Genomic DNA, 18,749 nt, shown 5'->3' on the forward strand with positions numbered 1-18,749 from the left:
AGACTGAATTTCACATGTGATACAAAAGGACTTCTCATCTGTGGGAGGGGCTCTTATTTTCTATACAGTCTCTCACAAATTCTTCAGTGTCCTGGGAGTCAGGCCTGTAAGCACTGGCAATCCCGGACAGCTAACAGGTACAGTCACTGGGCTGAGGGTTCCCCAGGGATGAGAAGATGGTGTTTGGATCGCTGCATGTTTGTAAATTACCTTCAAGAGTGTGCATGTCATACTAGGGCAGGAAGGGCAGAGGTCACCTAATTTTGGTCTCTTCACCACAAATTAACCTCCTGGACAGGCTGGGCAGAGATGGTCTTTGTGATCTGGCGAGCCTCAGGGGATGTATGAGGCCATTGTGGAAGAGATGAGGATATACCAAAGGCAAAGGCACTGACTACATGGGAATAGCCCAGATCTAAGCCTTTTTGGGGGATGGTAGCCCTAAATGGTGTTTTGCTTTCCTCAGCACAGACCTATAGCAGAGAGCTCCTCTGAGGGGCAGCTAGGCTATTTACTCACTCATTTTCCACATCCTGGATGCTGTCAAGAAGAGGCTGGTTCCTGGTTTCAGGAAGGAGGAGGACAACAAGGCCAGAGAGGATGGCGAAGACTCCATAGATGATCCAGGGCAGGGGTGGAGAATATATGCTTAGGATCATCACGAGGGAAGCCAGGGCTCCCCCAATATTAGCAAAGGTTCCAGTGATTCCAGTAGCTCTTCCCCTTGGAGTAAAAACAGCAACAGAGGAAAAGTTGTTAAAAATCGTACATATAATTTGTGATTTATCATTTTGCTGTGATTATGGGTGAGCACTTAAACACGTGGAGGTGATAACAGACTCTTGCTTTTGAAATTTTCTCTTATTTGCTAGCAATTTATTTTAGATTCACAAGTGAATTAGACACATTTTTATCATTTACAAAATGCTATCTTCCTTAGCACCAACCTTTCAGGTGGTTCAGAAGGTACATGGGATACTGCATTAAAAGACTTAATGCAGTGTCTGGAACAAGGTCAGCTTGATATAAACTTGGGCTGTAATTTGTTGTTTTTATGACTATTACATTTGATTGTTTTTTAACTAACTTGTCTTAGATTTTTTTCCCTTGTTAAGTGTCAATTGTTGAGACAGGTCCATTTTGAGAATGACAGAGCACACATAAACTTTCGTACCTGATTATGGAAGGAATTAGTTCATTTTCTTGGGCAGCAGAACAGGTAATGGCAAGAGAAGCAGCTCCCACACCCAGGGTTGCCAAAACCACACGCAGGGTCTGCATTTCTGGAGAAAGGAAGACCACAGGGCCTCAGGAAATCTGAGCTGAAGGATCAGCATCTCCCAAGGTAGAAGTGAAAAGGACTGCTTTGGAGGTGTTTCCAGGGGTGAAATGTACTGTAGGAAAACTGCATAGAGGCAAAGAATGTGCAGTGGCTAATAGCTGAGAAATGTGATTGGCCTACATATTGTGGCTTAAATAGTGAATAAAAGGCTCTGAGTTGATGCTTCAATTCTCACTATATATCAGGGGTACGCCATAGAAGAAAAGGGAACATTAGAGCTAAAGAGTTTTTTTTTTTGTCTCACTTATTCTGTCCAGGAACACCTGTGCCCTCCTTGCAGAAAACAGGAGTGTCATGTGGGCAATACTAGGGAGTGTAAGACTCATCCATGTCCTCATAGATTTTAAAACTCAGATATATACACAATATTGACATGGGGCTATGTTTGCAAAAGGCAGTCATAAAAGGACAGGGTTCCTATGTTAAAGGACAAATTGGACAGTATTAATGTTTCAAGGATGAAGAATAAGGACCTTTATTGGAGAAAAAAAATCAGACTTTGGAAACAAATGAAGGGAAGTTTCAGAGGCAGGATTCTATCCAATTAAAACAAAAATGTCATAATTGCCTCGTGTCATTGGAGTGGGTTCTGTTGCATTGCAGCAGACTCGTATCATTGCTGACATTCAAGAGAAGAACGGGAGCACACCAACCTGGTATTCTCTTCAGTACACTACTAGACTGGGAGTGAGGTGAAGCCTGGTGACAACTTGGGTTCCCTTATTTACTGCATGTGATCATTTAATTTATGAATTCTAAGATTCTAAGAGAAGGTCTTAACTGACAATTGCCTCCTTCCTACTGGACATTTCTGTACATAAAGATACAGGACTTTTGTTTCCTTGAAGTCAAGACAACTCCCCTAAACCAGGATTGCAGTTATGGTGACCTAATACAAGGCACACAGTGGATATGTAGGGATTAGGGAGTACTTTGTCACAGAAGCTGTAGTGGTAAGAGCGAGCCCAGACAGAGGAAATAGCAGTATTGTGCTCTCATATTGGGATACAAAGGCCCAGCACCTCAATACTTACTAAGAGTTTGATTGGCCAAAGGGCAAGTGATCAACTGCTGTCCTAGAGAAACTATCAGGAATAAATGGCACCAATTTTTTACTACTTCTCAAATGTGCTGAAGACAACCATATATCCGAGCCAATCTTACTCATCTTTGACTCATTTCTCAGCAACTTCCATGTGGCAAAATCTGTCCTAAAGCCCCAGATTTCTATCAGGGAATCCTGAGAACTCGATTCTCCCTTTCCTTCTGGCTTCAGATAGGTGTGACCAGTGCAATCCCTGAGAAAAGAGGGAAAGGCATTTTCTTTCTTCTACCTGTGAACTTTTCTCACCTTGAGGCACAAATATGATGACCAGAAAGCAGATTGCCAGTAGGAACATGAGAAGCATCTGGCTAACTCGACGGCTCATGTGATTCAGTGCCCAAGGTGCAACACAATTGGCCAGGAGGGTGACTGCACCAAAGAGAGTCTGCAACAGGAAAACATTGTTTCCCAGATGCTGGAGGTGCAAAGTAAGGCCCCAAAAGGGGATGGTACTTGCAAATCTGCAGTGAACACAGAAAAAGGCACATATTATAATCTGTGGAACCTAAATCCTACAAACGAGAATAATATTGGCCCAGGTAGCCAAGGACTTTTTAAAGTAAAAAGGCAGAGTGTGTTTTGCGGAATATTTTCTTGCAAGTTGATATTTTAAAGTTATCATAAAATAATGGTTAGATGATAGTGGTAACAATTTTATCTTGAGGGACAACAGATGTTTTATGGAGGATGTGCTATGGGGTTTATTTATTTATTTTATAAACAATGGATTTTATTAGTATTCTAAAACCAATTAGCCACATGGCATCAAAAATCACTGCAAAAAATTCACAGTAATGAAAATATACAATTAAAAATAAAAATGTACTGATATCAGTCAAACTCACAGTAAAGATCTAAGAAGCCAAAATTTCCATTTGCCACCCTTACAATCAGGAATGTTTACTAAAATGTACAACTTATTGGGTACAGATTGTATATCCATGGCATTCATTCTGTAGATGGTCTTGTGTAGCAAATCTAGATTAGAATAAGAAAACCTATTTTTATATTATGCATATTTAATGACGTCTAACTTCATTATGGTTTTATTTTTTGGAATAAGAGGCAGTCTATAGAGAGAGCTGGCAAGATGGCCGAATAGGAACAGCTCTGGTCTGCAGCTCCCAGCGAGAGCAATGCAGAAGGTGAGTGATTTCTGCATTTCCAACTGAGGTACCTGGTTGATCTCACTGGGACTGGTTAGACAGTGGGTGCAGCCCACGGAGGGTGAGCTGAAGCAGGGTGGGGCATCACCTCACCCAGGAAGTCCAAAGGGCCAGGGAACTTCCTCCCTACCCAAGGAAGCCATAGGGACTGTGCTATCCAGCCCAGAAACTATGCTTTTCCCACGGTTTTTGCAACAAGCAGACCAGGAGATTCCCTTGTGTGCCTATGCCACCAGGGCCCTGGGTTTCAAGTGCAAAACTAGGTGGCTGTTTGGGGAGACACTGAGCTAGCTGCAGTTTTTTTTTTTTCCCCTAGTGGGACCTGGAACCTCAGTGAGACAGAACCGTTCACTCTCCCGGAAAGGGGGCTGATGCCAGAAAGCCAAGTGGTCTCACTCAGCAGGTCCCACTCCCATGGAGCCCAGCAAGCTAAGAACCACTGGCTTGAAATTCTCACTGCCAGCACAGCAGTCTGAGGTCGAACTGGGATGATTGACCTTGGTAAGGGGAGGAATGTACACCATTACTGAGGCTTGTGTAGGCAGTTTTCCCCTCACAGTGTTAAGGAAGCCACTGGGAAGTTCAAACTGTGTGGAACTCACTGCAGTGCTGCAAAGCAACTGTGGCCAGACTGCCTCTCTAGATTCCTCCTCCCTGGCAGGGCATCTCTGAAAGAAAGGCAGCAGCCTCAGTCAAGGGTTTATAGATAAAACTCCCATCTCCTGGGGCAGAGCACTTTGGGGAAGGGGTGGCTGTGGGTGCGGCTTCAGTGGACTTAAACATTCTTGCTTGCCAGCTCTGAAGAGAGCAGTGCATCTCTCAGCACAGTGCTTGAGCTCTGCTAAGGGATAGACTGCCTCCTTAAGTGGGTCGCTAAACCCTGTGACTCCTGACTGGGAGACACTTCCCAGCAGGAGTCAACAGACACTTCATACAGGAGAGCTCTGGCTGGCATCAGGCAGGTGCCCCTCTAAAATGAAGCTTCCAGAGGAAGGAGCAGGCAGGAATCTTTGCTGTTCTGCAACCTCCGCTGGTGATACCCAAGCAAACAGGATCTGGAGTGGACCTCCAGCAAACTCCAGCAGACCTGCAGAAGAGGGACCTGACTGTTAGAAAGAAAACTAACAAACAGAAAGAAGTAACATCAACATCAACAAAAAGGATGCCCTCACAAAAACCCCATCCAAAGGCCATCAGCATCAAAGATCAAAGGTAGATAAATCCACAAAGATGAGGAAAAATCAGGGTAAAAATGCTGAAAATTCCCAAAACCGGAATGTGTCTTCTCCTCCAAATGATGACATTTCTCTCCAGGAAGGGCATTAAACTGGATGGAGAATGAGCTTGACAAATTGACAGAAGTAGGCTTCAGAAGGTGGGTAATAACAAACTCCCCTGAGCTAAAGAAGCAAGTTCTAACCCAATGCAAGGAAGCTAAGAACCTTAATAGAAGGTTGCAGGAATTGCTAACTAGTTAACCAGTTTAGAGAAGAACATAAATGACCTGATGGAGCTGAAAAACACAGCACGAGAACTTCATGAAGCATACACAAGTATCAACAGCTGAATCAATCAAGTGGAAAAAAGGATATGAGAGATTGAAGATCAACTAAATGAAATAAACTGTGAAGGAAAGATTAGAGAAAAAAGAATAAAAGGAACAAACCGAGCCTCCAAGAAGTATGGGACTCTGTGAAAAGACCAAATCTATGATGGATTGGTGTACCTGAAAGTGACAAGGAGAATAAAAGCAAGTTGGAAATCACATGTCAGGACATTATACAGGAGAACTTCCCCAACCTAGCAAGACAGGCCAACATACAATTTCAGGATATACAGAGAACACCACTTAGATACTCCTTGAGAAGAGCAACACCAAGACACATGATTGTCAGATTCTCCAAGATTGAAATGAAGGAAAAAATGTTAAGGGCAGCCACAGAGGAAGGTCAGGTTACCTACAAAGGAAAGTCCATCAGACTAACAGTGGATCTCCCTGCAGAAACCCTACAAGCCAGAAGAGAATGAATGTCAATATTCGACATTCTTAAAATAAAAGAATTTTCAACCCAGAATTTCATATACAGCCAAACTAAGCTTCATAAGCAAAGGAGAAATAAGCTTCTTTCCAGACAAGCAAATGCTGAGGGATTTTGTCACCAGCAGGCCTGCCTTACAAGACCTCCTGAAGGAAGCACTAAATATGGGAAGGAAATACTGGTACCAACCACTGCAAAAACATACCAAAATATAAAGACCAATGATGCTATGTAGAAACTGCATCAACTAATGTGCAAACTAAGCAGCTAACATCATGATGACAGGATCAAATTAAACATAACAATGTTAACCTTAAATGTAAATGGGCAAAATGCCCCAATTAAAAGACACAGACTGGCAAATTGCATAGAGTCAAGACCCATTGGTGTGCTGTATTCGGGAGACCTATCTCATGTGCAAAGACACACATAGGTTCAAAATAAAGGGATAAAGAAATATTTACCAAGCAAAGAGAAAGAAAAAAAAAAGCAGGGATTGCAATCCTATTCTCTGATAAAACAAACTTTAAGCCAACAGATATCAAAGAAGACAAAGAAGGGCATTACATAATGGTAAAGGAATCAATGCAACAAGAAGAGCTAACTATCCTAAATATATACACACACAACACAGGAGCACCCAGATTCATAAAGCAACTTATTAGAGACCTACAAAGAGGCTTAGATTCCCACGCAATAATAGTGGGAGACTTTAACATCCCACTGTCAATATTAGACAGATCAACTAGACAGAAAATCAACAAGGATATTCAGGACTTGAACCCAGCTCTGGACCAAGCGGGTCTCTAATAGACATCTACAGAACTCTCTACCCCAAATCAACAGAATATACATTCTTCTTAGCACCACATCGCCCTTATTCTAAAATTGATCACATAATTGGAAGTAAAACACTCCTCAGCAAGTGCAAAAGAACAGAAATCATAACAAACAAGTCTCTCAGACCACAGTGCAATCAAATTAGAACTCAGGATTAAGAAACTCACTCAAAACCACTCAACTACATGGAAACTGAACAACCTGCTCCTGAATGACTACTGGGTAAATAATGAAGTAAAGACAGAAATAAAGAAGTTATTTGAAACGAATGAGAACAAAGACACAATGTATGAGAATCTCTGGGACACAGCAAAAGCAGTATTAAGAGGGATTTTACAGCACTAAATGCCCACATCAGAAAGTGGGAACGATCTAAAATCGACACCCTAATATCACAACTAAAAGAACTAGAGAAGTAAGAGCGAACAAATTGAAAAGCTAGGCAAAGACAAGAAATAACTAAGATGAGAGCAGAACGGAAGGAGACAGAGACACAAAAACCACTCATAAAAATCAGTGAATCCAGGAACCAGTTTTTTGAAAAGATCAACAAAATAAATAGACTGCTAGCAAGACTAGTAAAGAAGAAAAGAGAGAAGAATCAAATAGACACAATAAAAAATGATATAGGGGATATCACTGCTAACCCCACAGAAATACAAACTACCATCAGAGAATACTATAAACACCTCTACACAAATAAACTAAAAATCCAGAAGAAATGGATAAATTCCTGGACATATACACCCTCCCAAGACTAAACCAGGAAGAAGTTGAATCCCTGAATAGACCAACAACAAGTTCTGAAATTGAGGCAGTAAATAATAGCCTACCAACTCAAAAAGCCTAGGACCAGATGGATTCACACCTGAATTCTCCCAGAGGTGCAAAGAGGAGTTGGAACCATTCCTTCTGAAAATTCTCCAAATAATAGAAAAAGAGGGACTCCTCCTTAACATATTTTATGAGGCCAGCATTATCCTGATACCAAAACCTGGCAGAGACACAACCAGAAAAGAAAATTTCAGGCCAATATCCCTGATGAACATCGATGCAAAAATCCTCAGCACAATACTGGCAAACTGAATCCAGCAGCACATCAAAAGCTTATCCACCATGATTAAGTAGGCTTTATCCCTGGGATGCAAGGCTGGTCCAACATACAAAAATCAATAAACATAATCCATCACATAAACAGAATCAATGACAATAGCCACATGATTATCTCAACAGATGCAGAAAAGACCTTCAACCAAATTCAACACCCCTTCATGGTAAACTACTTAATAAACTAGGTACAGATGGAACATATCTCAAAATAATAAGAGCTATTTATGACAAACCCATAGCCAATATCATATCAAATGGGCAAAAGCTGGAAGTGTTCCCTTCGAAAACTGGCACAAGGATGCCCTCTTTCACCACTCCTATTCAACATAGTATTGGAAGTTCTGGCCAGGGTAACCAGGCAAGAGAAGGAAATGAAGAGTATTCAAATAGGAAGAGAAGAAGTCAAATAGTCTCTGCAGATGACATGATTGTATATTTAGAAAACTCCATCATCTCAGCCCCAAAACTCCTTAAGCTGATAAGCAACTTCAGCAAAGTCTCAGGATACAAAATCGATGTGCAAAAATCACAAGCATTCCTATTCATCAACAACAGACAAACAGAGAGCTAAATCATGAACGAACTCCCATTCACAATTGCTACAAAGAAAATAAAATACCTAGGAATACAACTTACAAGGGATGTGAAGGAGCTCTTCAAGGAGAACTACAAACCACTGCGTAAGGAAATAAGAGAGGACACAAACAAATGGAAAAACATTCCATGCTCATGGATAAAAAGAATCAATATCATGAAAATGGCCATACTGCCCAAAGTAATTTATAGATTCAATGCTATTCCTCAAGCTACCATTGACTTTCTTTGCAGAACTAGAAAAAACTACTTTAAATTTCATATGGATTTTAAAAAAGCTTGTATAGCCAAGACAATGCTAAGCAAAAAGAACAAAGCTGGAGGCATCATACTGCCTGACTTCAAACTATATTACAAGGCTAAAGTAATCAAAACTGCATGGTACTGGTACCAAATCAGATATATAGACCAATGGAGCAGAACAGAAATAACACCACACATCTACTACCATCTGGTCTTTGACAAACCTGACACAAATGAGCAATGGGGGAAGGATATCCTATTTAATAAATGGTGCTGGGAAAACTGGCTAGCCATATGCAGAAAACTGAAACTGGACCCCTTCCTTACACCTTATACAAAAATTAACTCAAGATGGATAAAAGACTTAAATGTAATACCTAAAACCATAAAAACCCTAGAAGACAACTTAGGCAATACCATTTGGGACATAGGCATGGGCAAAGACTTCAGGACTAAAACACCGAAAGCAATTGCAACAAAAGCCAAAATTGACAACTGGGATCTAATTAAACTAAAGAGCTTCTGCACAGCAAAAGAAACTATCAACAGAGTGAACAGGCAACCTACAGAATGGGATACATTTTTGCCATCTATACATCTGACAGAGTTCTAATATCTGGAATCTACAAGGAACTAACCAAATTTACAAGAAAAAAATCCCATCAAAAAGTGGGCAAATGATGTGAACAGACACTTCTCAAAAAAAAAACACTTATGTGGCCAAGAAACATGAAAAAAGCTCATCATCACTGGTCATCAGACAAATGCAAGTCGAAACCACATCGAGATACCATCTCACCCCAGTTTGAAGAGGAGCTAGGTGTGGGTGTTTTCAGTGCCTTTCACAGAATACGTTTTTTTTTTGTTTTTTTTTTTTAACCTGGTGGATAGCCTAATGTGATCCTTAAAAAGTCAGGAAACAACAGATGCTGAAGAGGATGTGGAGAAATAGAAATGCTTCTACACTGTTGGTGGGAGTGTAAATTAGTTCAACCATGTGGAAGACAGTGTGGTGATTCCTCATGGATTTAGAAACAAATACCATTTGACCTAGCAATCCAATTACTGTGTATATTATTCAAAGGATTATAAATCATTCTACTATAAGGACACATGCACATGTATGTTTACTGCAGCACTATTCACAATAGCATAGACTTGGAACCAACCCAAATGCCCATCAATGATAGACTGGATAAAGAAAATGTGGCACATATACACCATGGAATACTATGCAGCCATAAAAAAGATGAGTTCATGTCCCTAGCAGGGACATGGATGAAGCTGGAAATCATCATTCTCAGCAAACTAACACAGGATCAGAAAAGCAAACAACACATGTTCTCACTCATAAGTGGGAATTGAACAATGGGAACACATGGACACAGGAAGGGAGACATCACACACTGGGCCTGTTGCGGGTGGGGGGCAAGGGGTGGGAGAGCATTATGCATACACGGTTTAAATCCTAGATAACAGGTTGATGGGTGCAGCAAACCACCATGGCACATGTATACCAATGTAACAAACCTGCACATTCTGCATTTGTATCCCAGAACTTAAAGTATAATTTAAAAAAAGAGGCAGTCAATAAACTTTAATTATATATTCAACATACATTTGTATCTCATTGTAGTGAATACTTATAATTTTATGTTACTTCAGCATCCATTTTGAATTCAAGTTCAACTTTCTTATACCAGAGGCAGGGTTCAGTCACCCTTGACACAGTTTCCATTTCTAGGCCACTCCCAAATGGTTCAAGCCAGTGGCCAGAGATAAAAACTTGGAGCCATCTCTCCTGCCTAGCAGATTGGGTATGTGACTTTCCCAGCACTTCTTGTAAGTGTACCATTCAGGCATTTGCCCGGAAGCTCTAAGTGACCCACAACCTACTTGCTTATATATACTGCTCGTTGCCATGTGCTTTTCTCTCTCTGTGCATGATTCTTTATTTCTGCATCATGTGATCTGGTGATACTTACCCAGGATCTGTAAGTAGACATCCTTGAACTTGTTTCTTTTTGTTCAGTGTATTGAATTTATGCTTTCCATTGGAAGAACTAGGGGCTGGCTATTCAGGGTTGGATTTTCTTTCTTTTTTTTTTTTAATTATATTTTAAGTTCTGGGATACACGTGCAGAAAGTGCCTTTTTGTTACATAGGTATACACGTGCCATGGTGGTTTGCTGCACCCATCAACTCATCACCTACATTAGGTATTTCTCCTAATGTTATCCCTCCTCTAACCCCCCCACCCCCTGACAGGCCCTGGTGTGTGATGTTCGCCTCCCTGTGTCCATGTGTTCTCATTGTTCAACTCCAACTTATCAGTGAGAACACATGGTGTTTGGTTTTCTGATCTTGTGATAGTTTGCTGAGAATGATGGTTTCCAGCTTCATCCATGTCCCTGCAAAGGACATGAACTCATCCTTTTTTATGGCTGCATAGTATTCCATGGTGTATATGTGCCACATTTTCTTAATCCAGTCTATCAAGTTTGGATTTTCTCCAGGATAGCAATCAGAACACAAGATTGGGCTCCCAGTGGCAGAGCAATGGTCAGGCAGGCATAAATTGCACATAGATCAGATAAGAACCACAACAGCATATGCCAGTCTAAGCTATTTTCCTGTGTGAGTGCCTAGTTGTCCAAACCTTCCTAGTTATGGTTTGGACAACTAGGCACTAGCTGTCCACCAGGTAAAACATGTATCCTGTGAGAGGCACTGAAATCACCCACATCTAGCTCCTCTTCTTTTTCCCTTAGGGCAGGGTTGCCAGTCACTCAGATACTGAAATCCCAGTTTAGCTGGGAACTCTCAAAACACTTATTTACTTTTTAAAACTGGTAAAAATGCATAACATGAGTTCTGCCCTGTTAACAAATTTTTAAGTGTACAGTAAAATATTCTTAACTGTATACATAATGTTGTACAGCATCTTGTGTAACTGACACTTTATGCCCATTAAATGGGAACTTCCTATTTCCCCCTGCCCTCTGCCCCAGGAAACTACGATTCTACTTTCTGCTTCTATAAATTTGATTATTTTAGATATCTTATGTAAAGGGAATTGGTGGTGTTTGTCCTTCTGTCCTGGCATATTTAATTTAGCATAATGTCCTCAAGTTTCATACATGTTAGATATGACATTTTTCTTTCCATGGCAGACTAATATTCCATCGTGTGTACATACCAAATTTTACTTATCCATATGTCAATGGACATTTAAGTTGCTTCTACATCTTGGCAATTGTGAATAATGTTGCAATGAACATGGGAGTGCAAATATCTCTTCCCAATCCTGATTTCAATTGTTTCTTTGAAGAATTGAGATCCTAGAAGTAGGACTGGTGAATCATATGGTAGTCCTACTGATTTCCATAGGGGCTGTACTATTTACATTTTCACTAACAGTGTACAATGGTTCCAATTTTTCCACATTCTTGCCAACAGTTATCTCTTATTTATTTATTCAATTTATTTATGATAATGTCCTAACAGATTTGAAGTAATATCTGATTGTAGTTTTGACTTGCATGTTCCTGACTAGTGATTTTGAGCACATGTTCCATTGGCCATTTATATGGCTTCTTTGGAAAAATGTCTAGTCAAGTCCTTTGCTTATTTTGTGATTGGACTATTTGCATTCGTGGTAGTGAGTTGTAGGTTTTCCTAATATATTTTGGATATTAACTCATATCAGATATGTGGTTGGCAAATATTTTCCCTCATTCTGAAGGCTGCCTTTTCATTCTATTATTTCCTTTGCTGTGCAGAAGCTTTTTAGTTTGATGTCCCATTTGTATATTTTTCCTTTCATTGTTTGTGCTTTTGGCATCATATCCATGAAATAATTGCCAAAACTAATGTCATGAAGTTTTTCACCTATGTTTTCTTCTAGGATTTTGATAGTTTCAGGTCTCATGTTAAGTCTTGAATCCATTTTCAGTTGATTTTTGTGTGTGCTATAAGGATAGGGTTCAATTTCATTTAATAAAGAAAATTGGGTGTGTATATATATATACATTTTAATCCAGTGAAACCCTTTCCTTATAGCACAGAACCCTTTCCTGATAGCACAGTAAAATGAAATTGAATCCTTTCCTTATGGCATATATATGTGGATATGTAGTTTCTTAGCACCATTTGTTGAAGAAACTATCTTTTTCTATTGTGTATCTTTGTCACCCCCACAAAGATCAGTTGACTGTATACGCATGGATTGATTTCTGCATTCTCCATTCTGTTCCATTGGTCTAAATGTCCATCTTTATGCAAGTACCATAGCGTTTTAAACTACTGTTGCTTTGCAATATGTTTTGAAATCAGGTGGTGTGTGGCCTTTAGCTTTGTTCTTCTTTCTCAAGGTAGTTTTGGCTATTCTAAAATTTATATGTTTCCCATAGGATTTTAGGATTTTTTTCTATTTCTGTAAAATAATGCCACTGAGATTTTGATAGGGATTGCATTGAATCTTCAGATTACTTTGAGTAGCATGAACATTTAATAATACAAAGCTTTGTAATTCATGCATACATCTTTTCATTCATCTTTGTTTTGTTTATTTCATCAATGTTTTGTAGTTTTCAGTGTACAAGTCTTTTGCCTCCTTAAGTTTATTCCTAAGTATTTTCTTCCCTTTTATGGTATTATAAATGAGATCACTTCTTAATTTTATTTTTGGATAGTTTGTTGTTAGTGTATAAAAACACAACTGATTTTTATGTGCATTTTGTATCCTTCAACTAGATTGCATTTGTTTATTAGTTCTAAAATTTTTGTGTGTGTAATCTTTAGGATTTTTACTTATAAGATCATATAACTGGTGGGTAGAGCTTAGTTTACTTCTTCCTTTCCTATTTAGATGCTTTTAATCTCTTTTTCTTCCCTAACTGCTCTGGTTAGCACTTTAAGTAGTATATTAAATAGAAGTGGCGACTCTTGTCCTCGATGTTAAAGGAAGAGCTTTCAGTTTTTCATCGAGTATGATGTTAGCTCTGGACTTCTCATAGTTTCCTTTACCAGTAAGCCTTATACTTTAATATGCTCTCATGTTTCTCGTTAGGGTTCTTTGTTTAAACATGAGGGGTTCCCTTTAACATTTCTTATAATGCAGATCTAGTGTTGACAGACTCACTCAGTTTTTGTTTGTCTGGGAAAGTCTTTATTTCCCTTCATTTTTGAAGGCCAGTTTGCTGGATATAGTACTTTTTTTTGGCAGTTTTCATCTCTAAATATAGCATCATACATTCTGCTGGCCTGTAAACTTTCTGTGGGAAAACAAACCAAAGTCTTATGGAGGTTCTCTTAGTACAAGACAAGTCACTTCTCTTGCTGCTTTCAAAATTCTTTTCTTTTGATAATTTTATTATAAAATGTCTAGATGTGAATTTTTAAAAAATTTTTAATGTTTATGGATACATGATAATTATATATATTTATGAGGCACTGTGATATTTTGATATAATCATACAGTATATAGTGATAAAACCTGGGTAATTGGGATATCCATTATCTCACACATTCATCATTTGTGTGTGTGTGTGTGTGTATGTGTGTGTGTGTGTCAAGAACATTTTAAATATACTCTTCTGGCTATTTTGAAATATACAATAACTTTATTGTTAACTATAGTCACCTATAGTCAACTATAACTATTGTGCTACTGAAAACTAGATCTTATTTTTTCTATATAACTGTATTTTTGTACCCATTAGCCCATCCCTCTTAATACCCTCTCCCCAGTACCTTTCCCAGCTTCTGGTAGCCACCATTTCACTTATTACCACCAGGAGATAAATTTTTTAGCTGTCACATATGAGTGAGAACATGCAATATTTGTCTTTTGGTGCCTGGATAATTTAACTTAAAATAATGTCCTCCAATTCCATCCATGTTGCTGTAAATGACAGGAATGTATTATTTTTATGGCTGAATAATATTCCATTATATCTGTCTCTCTCTACATATCTGATTTATATATATCCAAATATATATATATATATATAACGTATATCCCGTTTTCTTTTTTTTTTTGACAGGGTCTCACTCTGTCTTAAAAGTGACACTCCACCTCCTCGGGCTCAAGCTATCCTCCCATCTCAGCCTCCAGAGTAACTGGGACTACACGTATGTGCCACCATGCCTGGCTAATATTTTGTATATTTATTTATTTATTTTTTTTGTAGAGTCAGGGTTTTTCCATGTTGCTCAGGCTGATATGAACTTCTGGATTCGAGCAATCCATCCACCTTGGCCTCCCAAAATTCTGGGATTACAGGTGTGAGCCACCACGGCCTGCCAATATACCCCATTTTCTTTATACAGCCATTGATAAACATTTAGGTTGATACCATATCTTGGCTATTGGGAATACTGCTGCAAAAAACGTAGAAGTGCAGATATCTCTTCAATATGCTGATTTTCTACCTTTGCATATATACCCAAAAGTGAGACTGCTGGATAATATGGTATTTCCATTTTTAATCTTTTCACAAAGTTTTATATTGTTTTGCATAGTGGCTGTACTGATTTATATTCCCACCAACAGTGTGCAAACATCCCCCTCTATGTGCTTCTTCCCCAGCATTTGTTTTTGGTTTTTTTGTCTTTTTGATAATATTTTAACTGGGGTGAGATAATATCTTATTGTGATTTTAATTTACATTTTTCTGGTGATTAGCAGTATTGAGCATTTTTTATACTTGTTGGTCATTTGTATATCTTATTTTAAGAAATGTCTATTCAGGTATCTTGCCCATTTAAAAATAGGGTTATTTGTTTTTTTGCTACTGAGTTGTTTATGTTCCTTATAGGTTTGATTTATTAATCCCTTGTCAGTTGAATAGTTTGCACTTTTTTTTCCATTCTGTAGGTTGTTTCTCCACTTTATTGTTTTCCTTTGTTGTGCAGAAGATTCTTAGCTTGATGTAATTCCATTTGTCGTTTTTTTGCTTTGTTTGCCTGTGCTTTTGAGTTTTTACTCAAGAAAACTTTGCTAATAGCAATGTCCTAAAGGATTTCCTCAATACTTTCTTCTAGTATTATCATAGTTTTAGGTCTTACATTTAAGTCTGTAATTTTTTATTTTATTTATTTATTTATTTATTTTGAAATGGGGTTTCGCTCTGTCACCCAGGCTGGAGTGCAGTGGTGCAATGTTGGCTCACTGCAACCTCCACTTCCTGGGTTGAAGCAATTCTGGTGCTTCATCCTCCTGAGTAGCTGGGATTACAGGGCCGTGATGCCTGGCTAATTTTTGTAATTTTAGTAGAGATGGGGTTTCACCATGTTTGGCTAGGCTGGTCTTGAACTCCTGACCTCAGGTGATCCGCCTGCCTCGGCCTCTCAAAATGCTGGAATTACAGGCATGAGCCACTGTGCCCGGTCTATATATCTCCATTTCTTTATAATCAGTTTCTTAAGATTTATTTTGTTCCCTTTTGTGTCATATTTCTCTGTTTCTTCATGTTCTTTGTAGCTTTGCATTCGTATCTATACATTTGAAGAAATAGCCACCTCTTCCTGTCTTCCCAGACTGGCTTTTACAATCGGCCCAGATAGAGATTCTGGGGACCTTCAATTCTACTCTGTGAAAGTATCTTCTCTGTATTTGTGCATGTAAATTCCTAATTAGGGGGATTTCCTGGTTTCTGTTTTTCAGGAACTGTCAATCTCTTGCTTTCTGTGGTGTCTGTCTGCCGTACCATGAGTCCTCTGATGCAGCAGCTTAACACCCAGCTGTCTTTGTTCTCAGTAGTTCTGAGGCATTTAGTGTGTGTGGTGTCCTACTGGCATAATGGTTGGGCTAGAAAGAAACTAATTTCTTGGGCATCTCCCTGGAAAATCAGTATATCAGACACATACTGAACTCCTTTCCCTCCTGAGGGAGAAATCTCAAGTTGTGCATCTTCCTTTCATTGCACTGAGCTGTGTGAGTCACAGCTTTCTTTTGTACTCACTTTGTCCTCAGTGGCCCCAGGCATCCAAATATGCCAGTTCCATCAGTGCTCTGAGTGAGGGGAGACAGACACCAGTTCCTCACACAGTGTGTCCAAAGGCCAAGGTGTGGCTGAATGCTCTACTCTTTCCTTCCCTATGAGGGAAAAGTCATAGGTCAGGGTGTCCTCTCTTGGCATGGGCTGTAATAACTTTGGGAAGGGGTTGTCATGTATAAACTGACATTACTCTTCTTGCCCATTTCAGTGCAACTGTTTTTGGTTTCATGCTCATCTGGGGCATTACAATGTCTTATCTCAGTTTTGAAATTCTCATAGAAGTATTTTTGTCCAGTCATTATTTAATCAGTGTTTCTGTGTGTGGTTGAGGGGTAAGATTTTCGGTTATGTCATCTTGCTGAACTTATGATCATTTCCTAGTGTTTTAGAATTTTTTCTATACCTTGATCTGAGGGGTAGCTAGATATTAATAAATGGTAATATTCATTGATCTGTATACATCCATATAATTTGCTGTTTATAATTTAGCCCAATTAAAATGGAAACAAATGAAGAAACTTTGAGTCTAAACCTATACCATAATTGAAGTTCTCAGCATAAGTCTCCAGTGATGAGCCTGGTAGAATGATGTTATAAACAGAAATCATTGTGTAATTAATTTTTTGTCAGTCTTTTAATAACCCTTTTACCACTTTTAAAAATAGCAATTCTCTTTATGGATTTATCATCTTTTATCCCCCAAATATTTTCCTTCAACATGTTGTATCATTTGAAATAAGAAATGGATTTATGTCTCCTCTATTTTAACATTCCTCACACACTGCATGAAACTTACCTCACAAAGGACAGGAAACAGATTCTTTTACATATGTTGGGTATGCGGAGCAATTCACAAAGAGAATGCTTCTTCTGTGCTGCCTCCAGTTCTTGCTTCATGGTGGATTTCAAAACCTTCAACAACAGCAGAAGCAACAAACTGTTCAGTTGTCACAAAATGGTAGGCATTGTAAGAGGACTTGTCAACCAACAGATGACAAGATAGATGACATCCGTTTCTGTCTAGCAGAAAATACATACCTTAAAAATGCAATGGCAAATATAAAAGTGGTATGAAAGTTAGATTAGAGAGTTAAAGAAGCCTCAGAGAAATTATTTATCAAGGCTATTTTAGACAAGAGATTTAATTGGCTGCAGAGCATTGAAAAGAATATGTAGGTTAGAGATTCAGATCAGGATGGGGAAAAAAATGAAGAGTTACTTGGATTAAACTCCAAAGCTCCATTTATACCAGATGGGCCCCAAAGACCTGGTTCTCAGCTGAACTGCCTTTGGTGAAAAACAGTTTGTCTGCCTCAGGAAAGAGATAAATTTCCTGAGAGAGTTTATTTTGGTTCTTGTTTCAGAAATACTGGAGGTTTGGGAGTGGGTTACTTTCTTCCTAACCCTTGTTTTTTCAATTATTATTATACTTTAAGTTTTAGGGTACATGTGCACAACGTGCAGGTTTGTTACATATGTATACATGTGCCATGTTGGTGTGCTGCACCCATTAACTCGTCATTTAGCATCAGGTGTATCTCCTAATGCTATCCTTCCCCCCCTACCCCCACCCCACAACAGTCCCTGGAGTGTGATGTTCCCCTTCCTGTGTCCATGTGTTCTCATTGTTCAATTCCCACCTATGAATGAGAATATGCAGTGTTTGGTTTTTTGTCCTTGCGATAGTTTGCTGAGAATGATGGATGAAACTGGAAACTAACCCTTATGTTTCTATGAGGAACAAGTTTCAACAGGGATAATCTTGGTCCCTCTCCACATACCCTAAGCTGCCTGTGGAGGACTATGGTATTGTTGGTGAGTGTGGGAGAATGAGACAGGCATGCTGTAGTGCCCGGAACACCTTTAGAGAGAGATTGCATTCAAGTCTGCTTTCTGGGCCACATCCTATGTTTATCAGGTTAGGCTCTGCATCTCTGGGAAAACCTGTGACTGGTGAGTAAGCTTAATTCTGGGATGAAGTGTTAGAAATCCTGTTGAGACAAGGTACGTAAAGTCATGTCTTCTATTCCAGTTTTCTCAGTAGTACAAATGCTAAAAATTTTGATCTCCATGTTTCTGAACCCTTTAACTATCTCTGTTATGTTTGGTTTGGGCATAGGAGATGAACATTATGTACTGAACTAGCTGACCACTAAAATTAGACTGATCAATGGATTGATATTGATATAAAGTGGATTTGCTTTAGGCTAGAAGGGCTGCCTAGAGTAGGTGTGTTAGGCAGTCTGTCAGATGGAGGTTGAAACAGCAATAAGACCACACATATATGGATAATATTTACAAAATAAA

General features: G+C 39.0%; 1 protein-coding gene across 3 annotated transcripts in view; it reads right to left on the minus strand.

The window, feature by feature from the left end:
• Positions 1-515: 515 nt before the first annotated feature.
• The window catches only part of SLC22A25 (solute carrier family 22 member 25), a 121,221-nt gene continuing 102,987 nt past the window's right edge, over positions 516-18,749 (minus strand). For 2 of the 3 annotated variants that reach the window (XM_055294525.2, XM_055294488.2), the window contains exons 9-10: positions 17,239-17,354; positions 3,143-4,700 (exon numbers count right to left, since the gene is read on the minus strand). In XM_055294525.2, the coding sequence (XP_055150500.1) occupies positions 4,568-4,700; positions 17,239-17,354 (249 nt within the window). In that variant the 3' untranslated portion in view covers positions 3,143-4,567. Of the gene's footprint in view, positions 724-1,174; positions 1,284-2,693; positions 2,909-3,142; positions 4,701-17,238; positions 17,355-18,749 lie in introns of those variants that run through there. The other variant, XM_055294449.2, reaches the window with a different exon arrangement.

Source organism: Symphalangus syndactylus, chromosome 1, assembly GCF_028878055.3.
Source record: "Symphalangus syndactylus isolate Jambi chromosome 1, NHGRI_mSymSyn1-v2.1_pri, whole genome shotgun sequence".
Taxonomy (NCBI): domain Eukaryota; kingdom Metazoa; phylum Chordata; class Mammalia; order Primates; family Hylobatidae; genus Symphalangus; species Symphalangus syndactylus.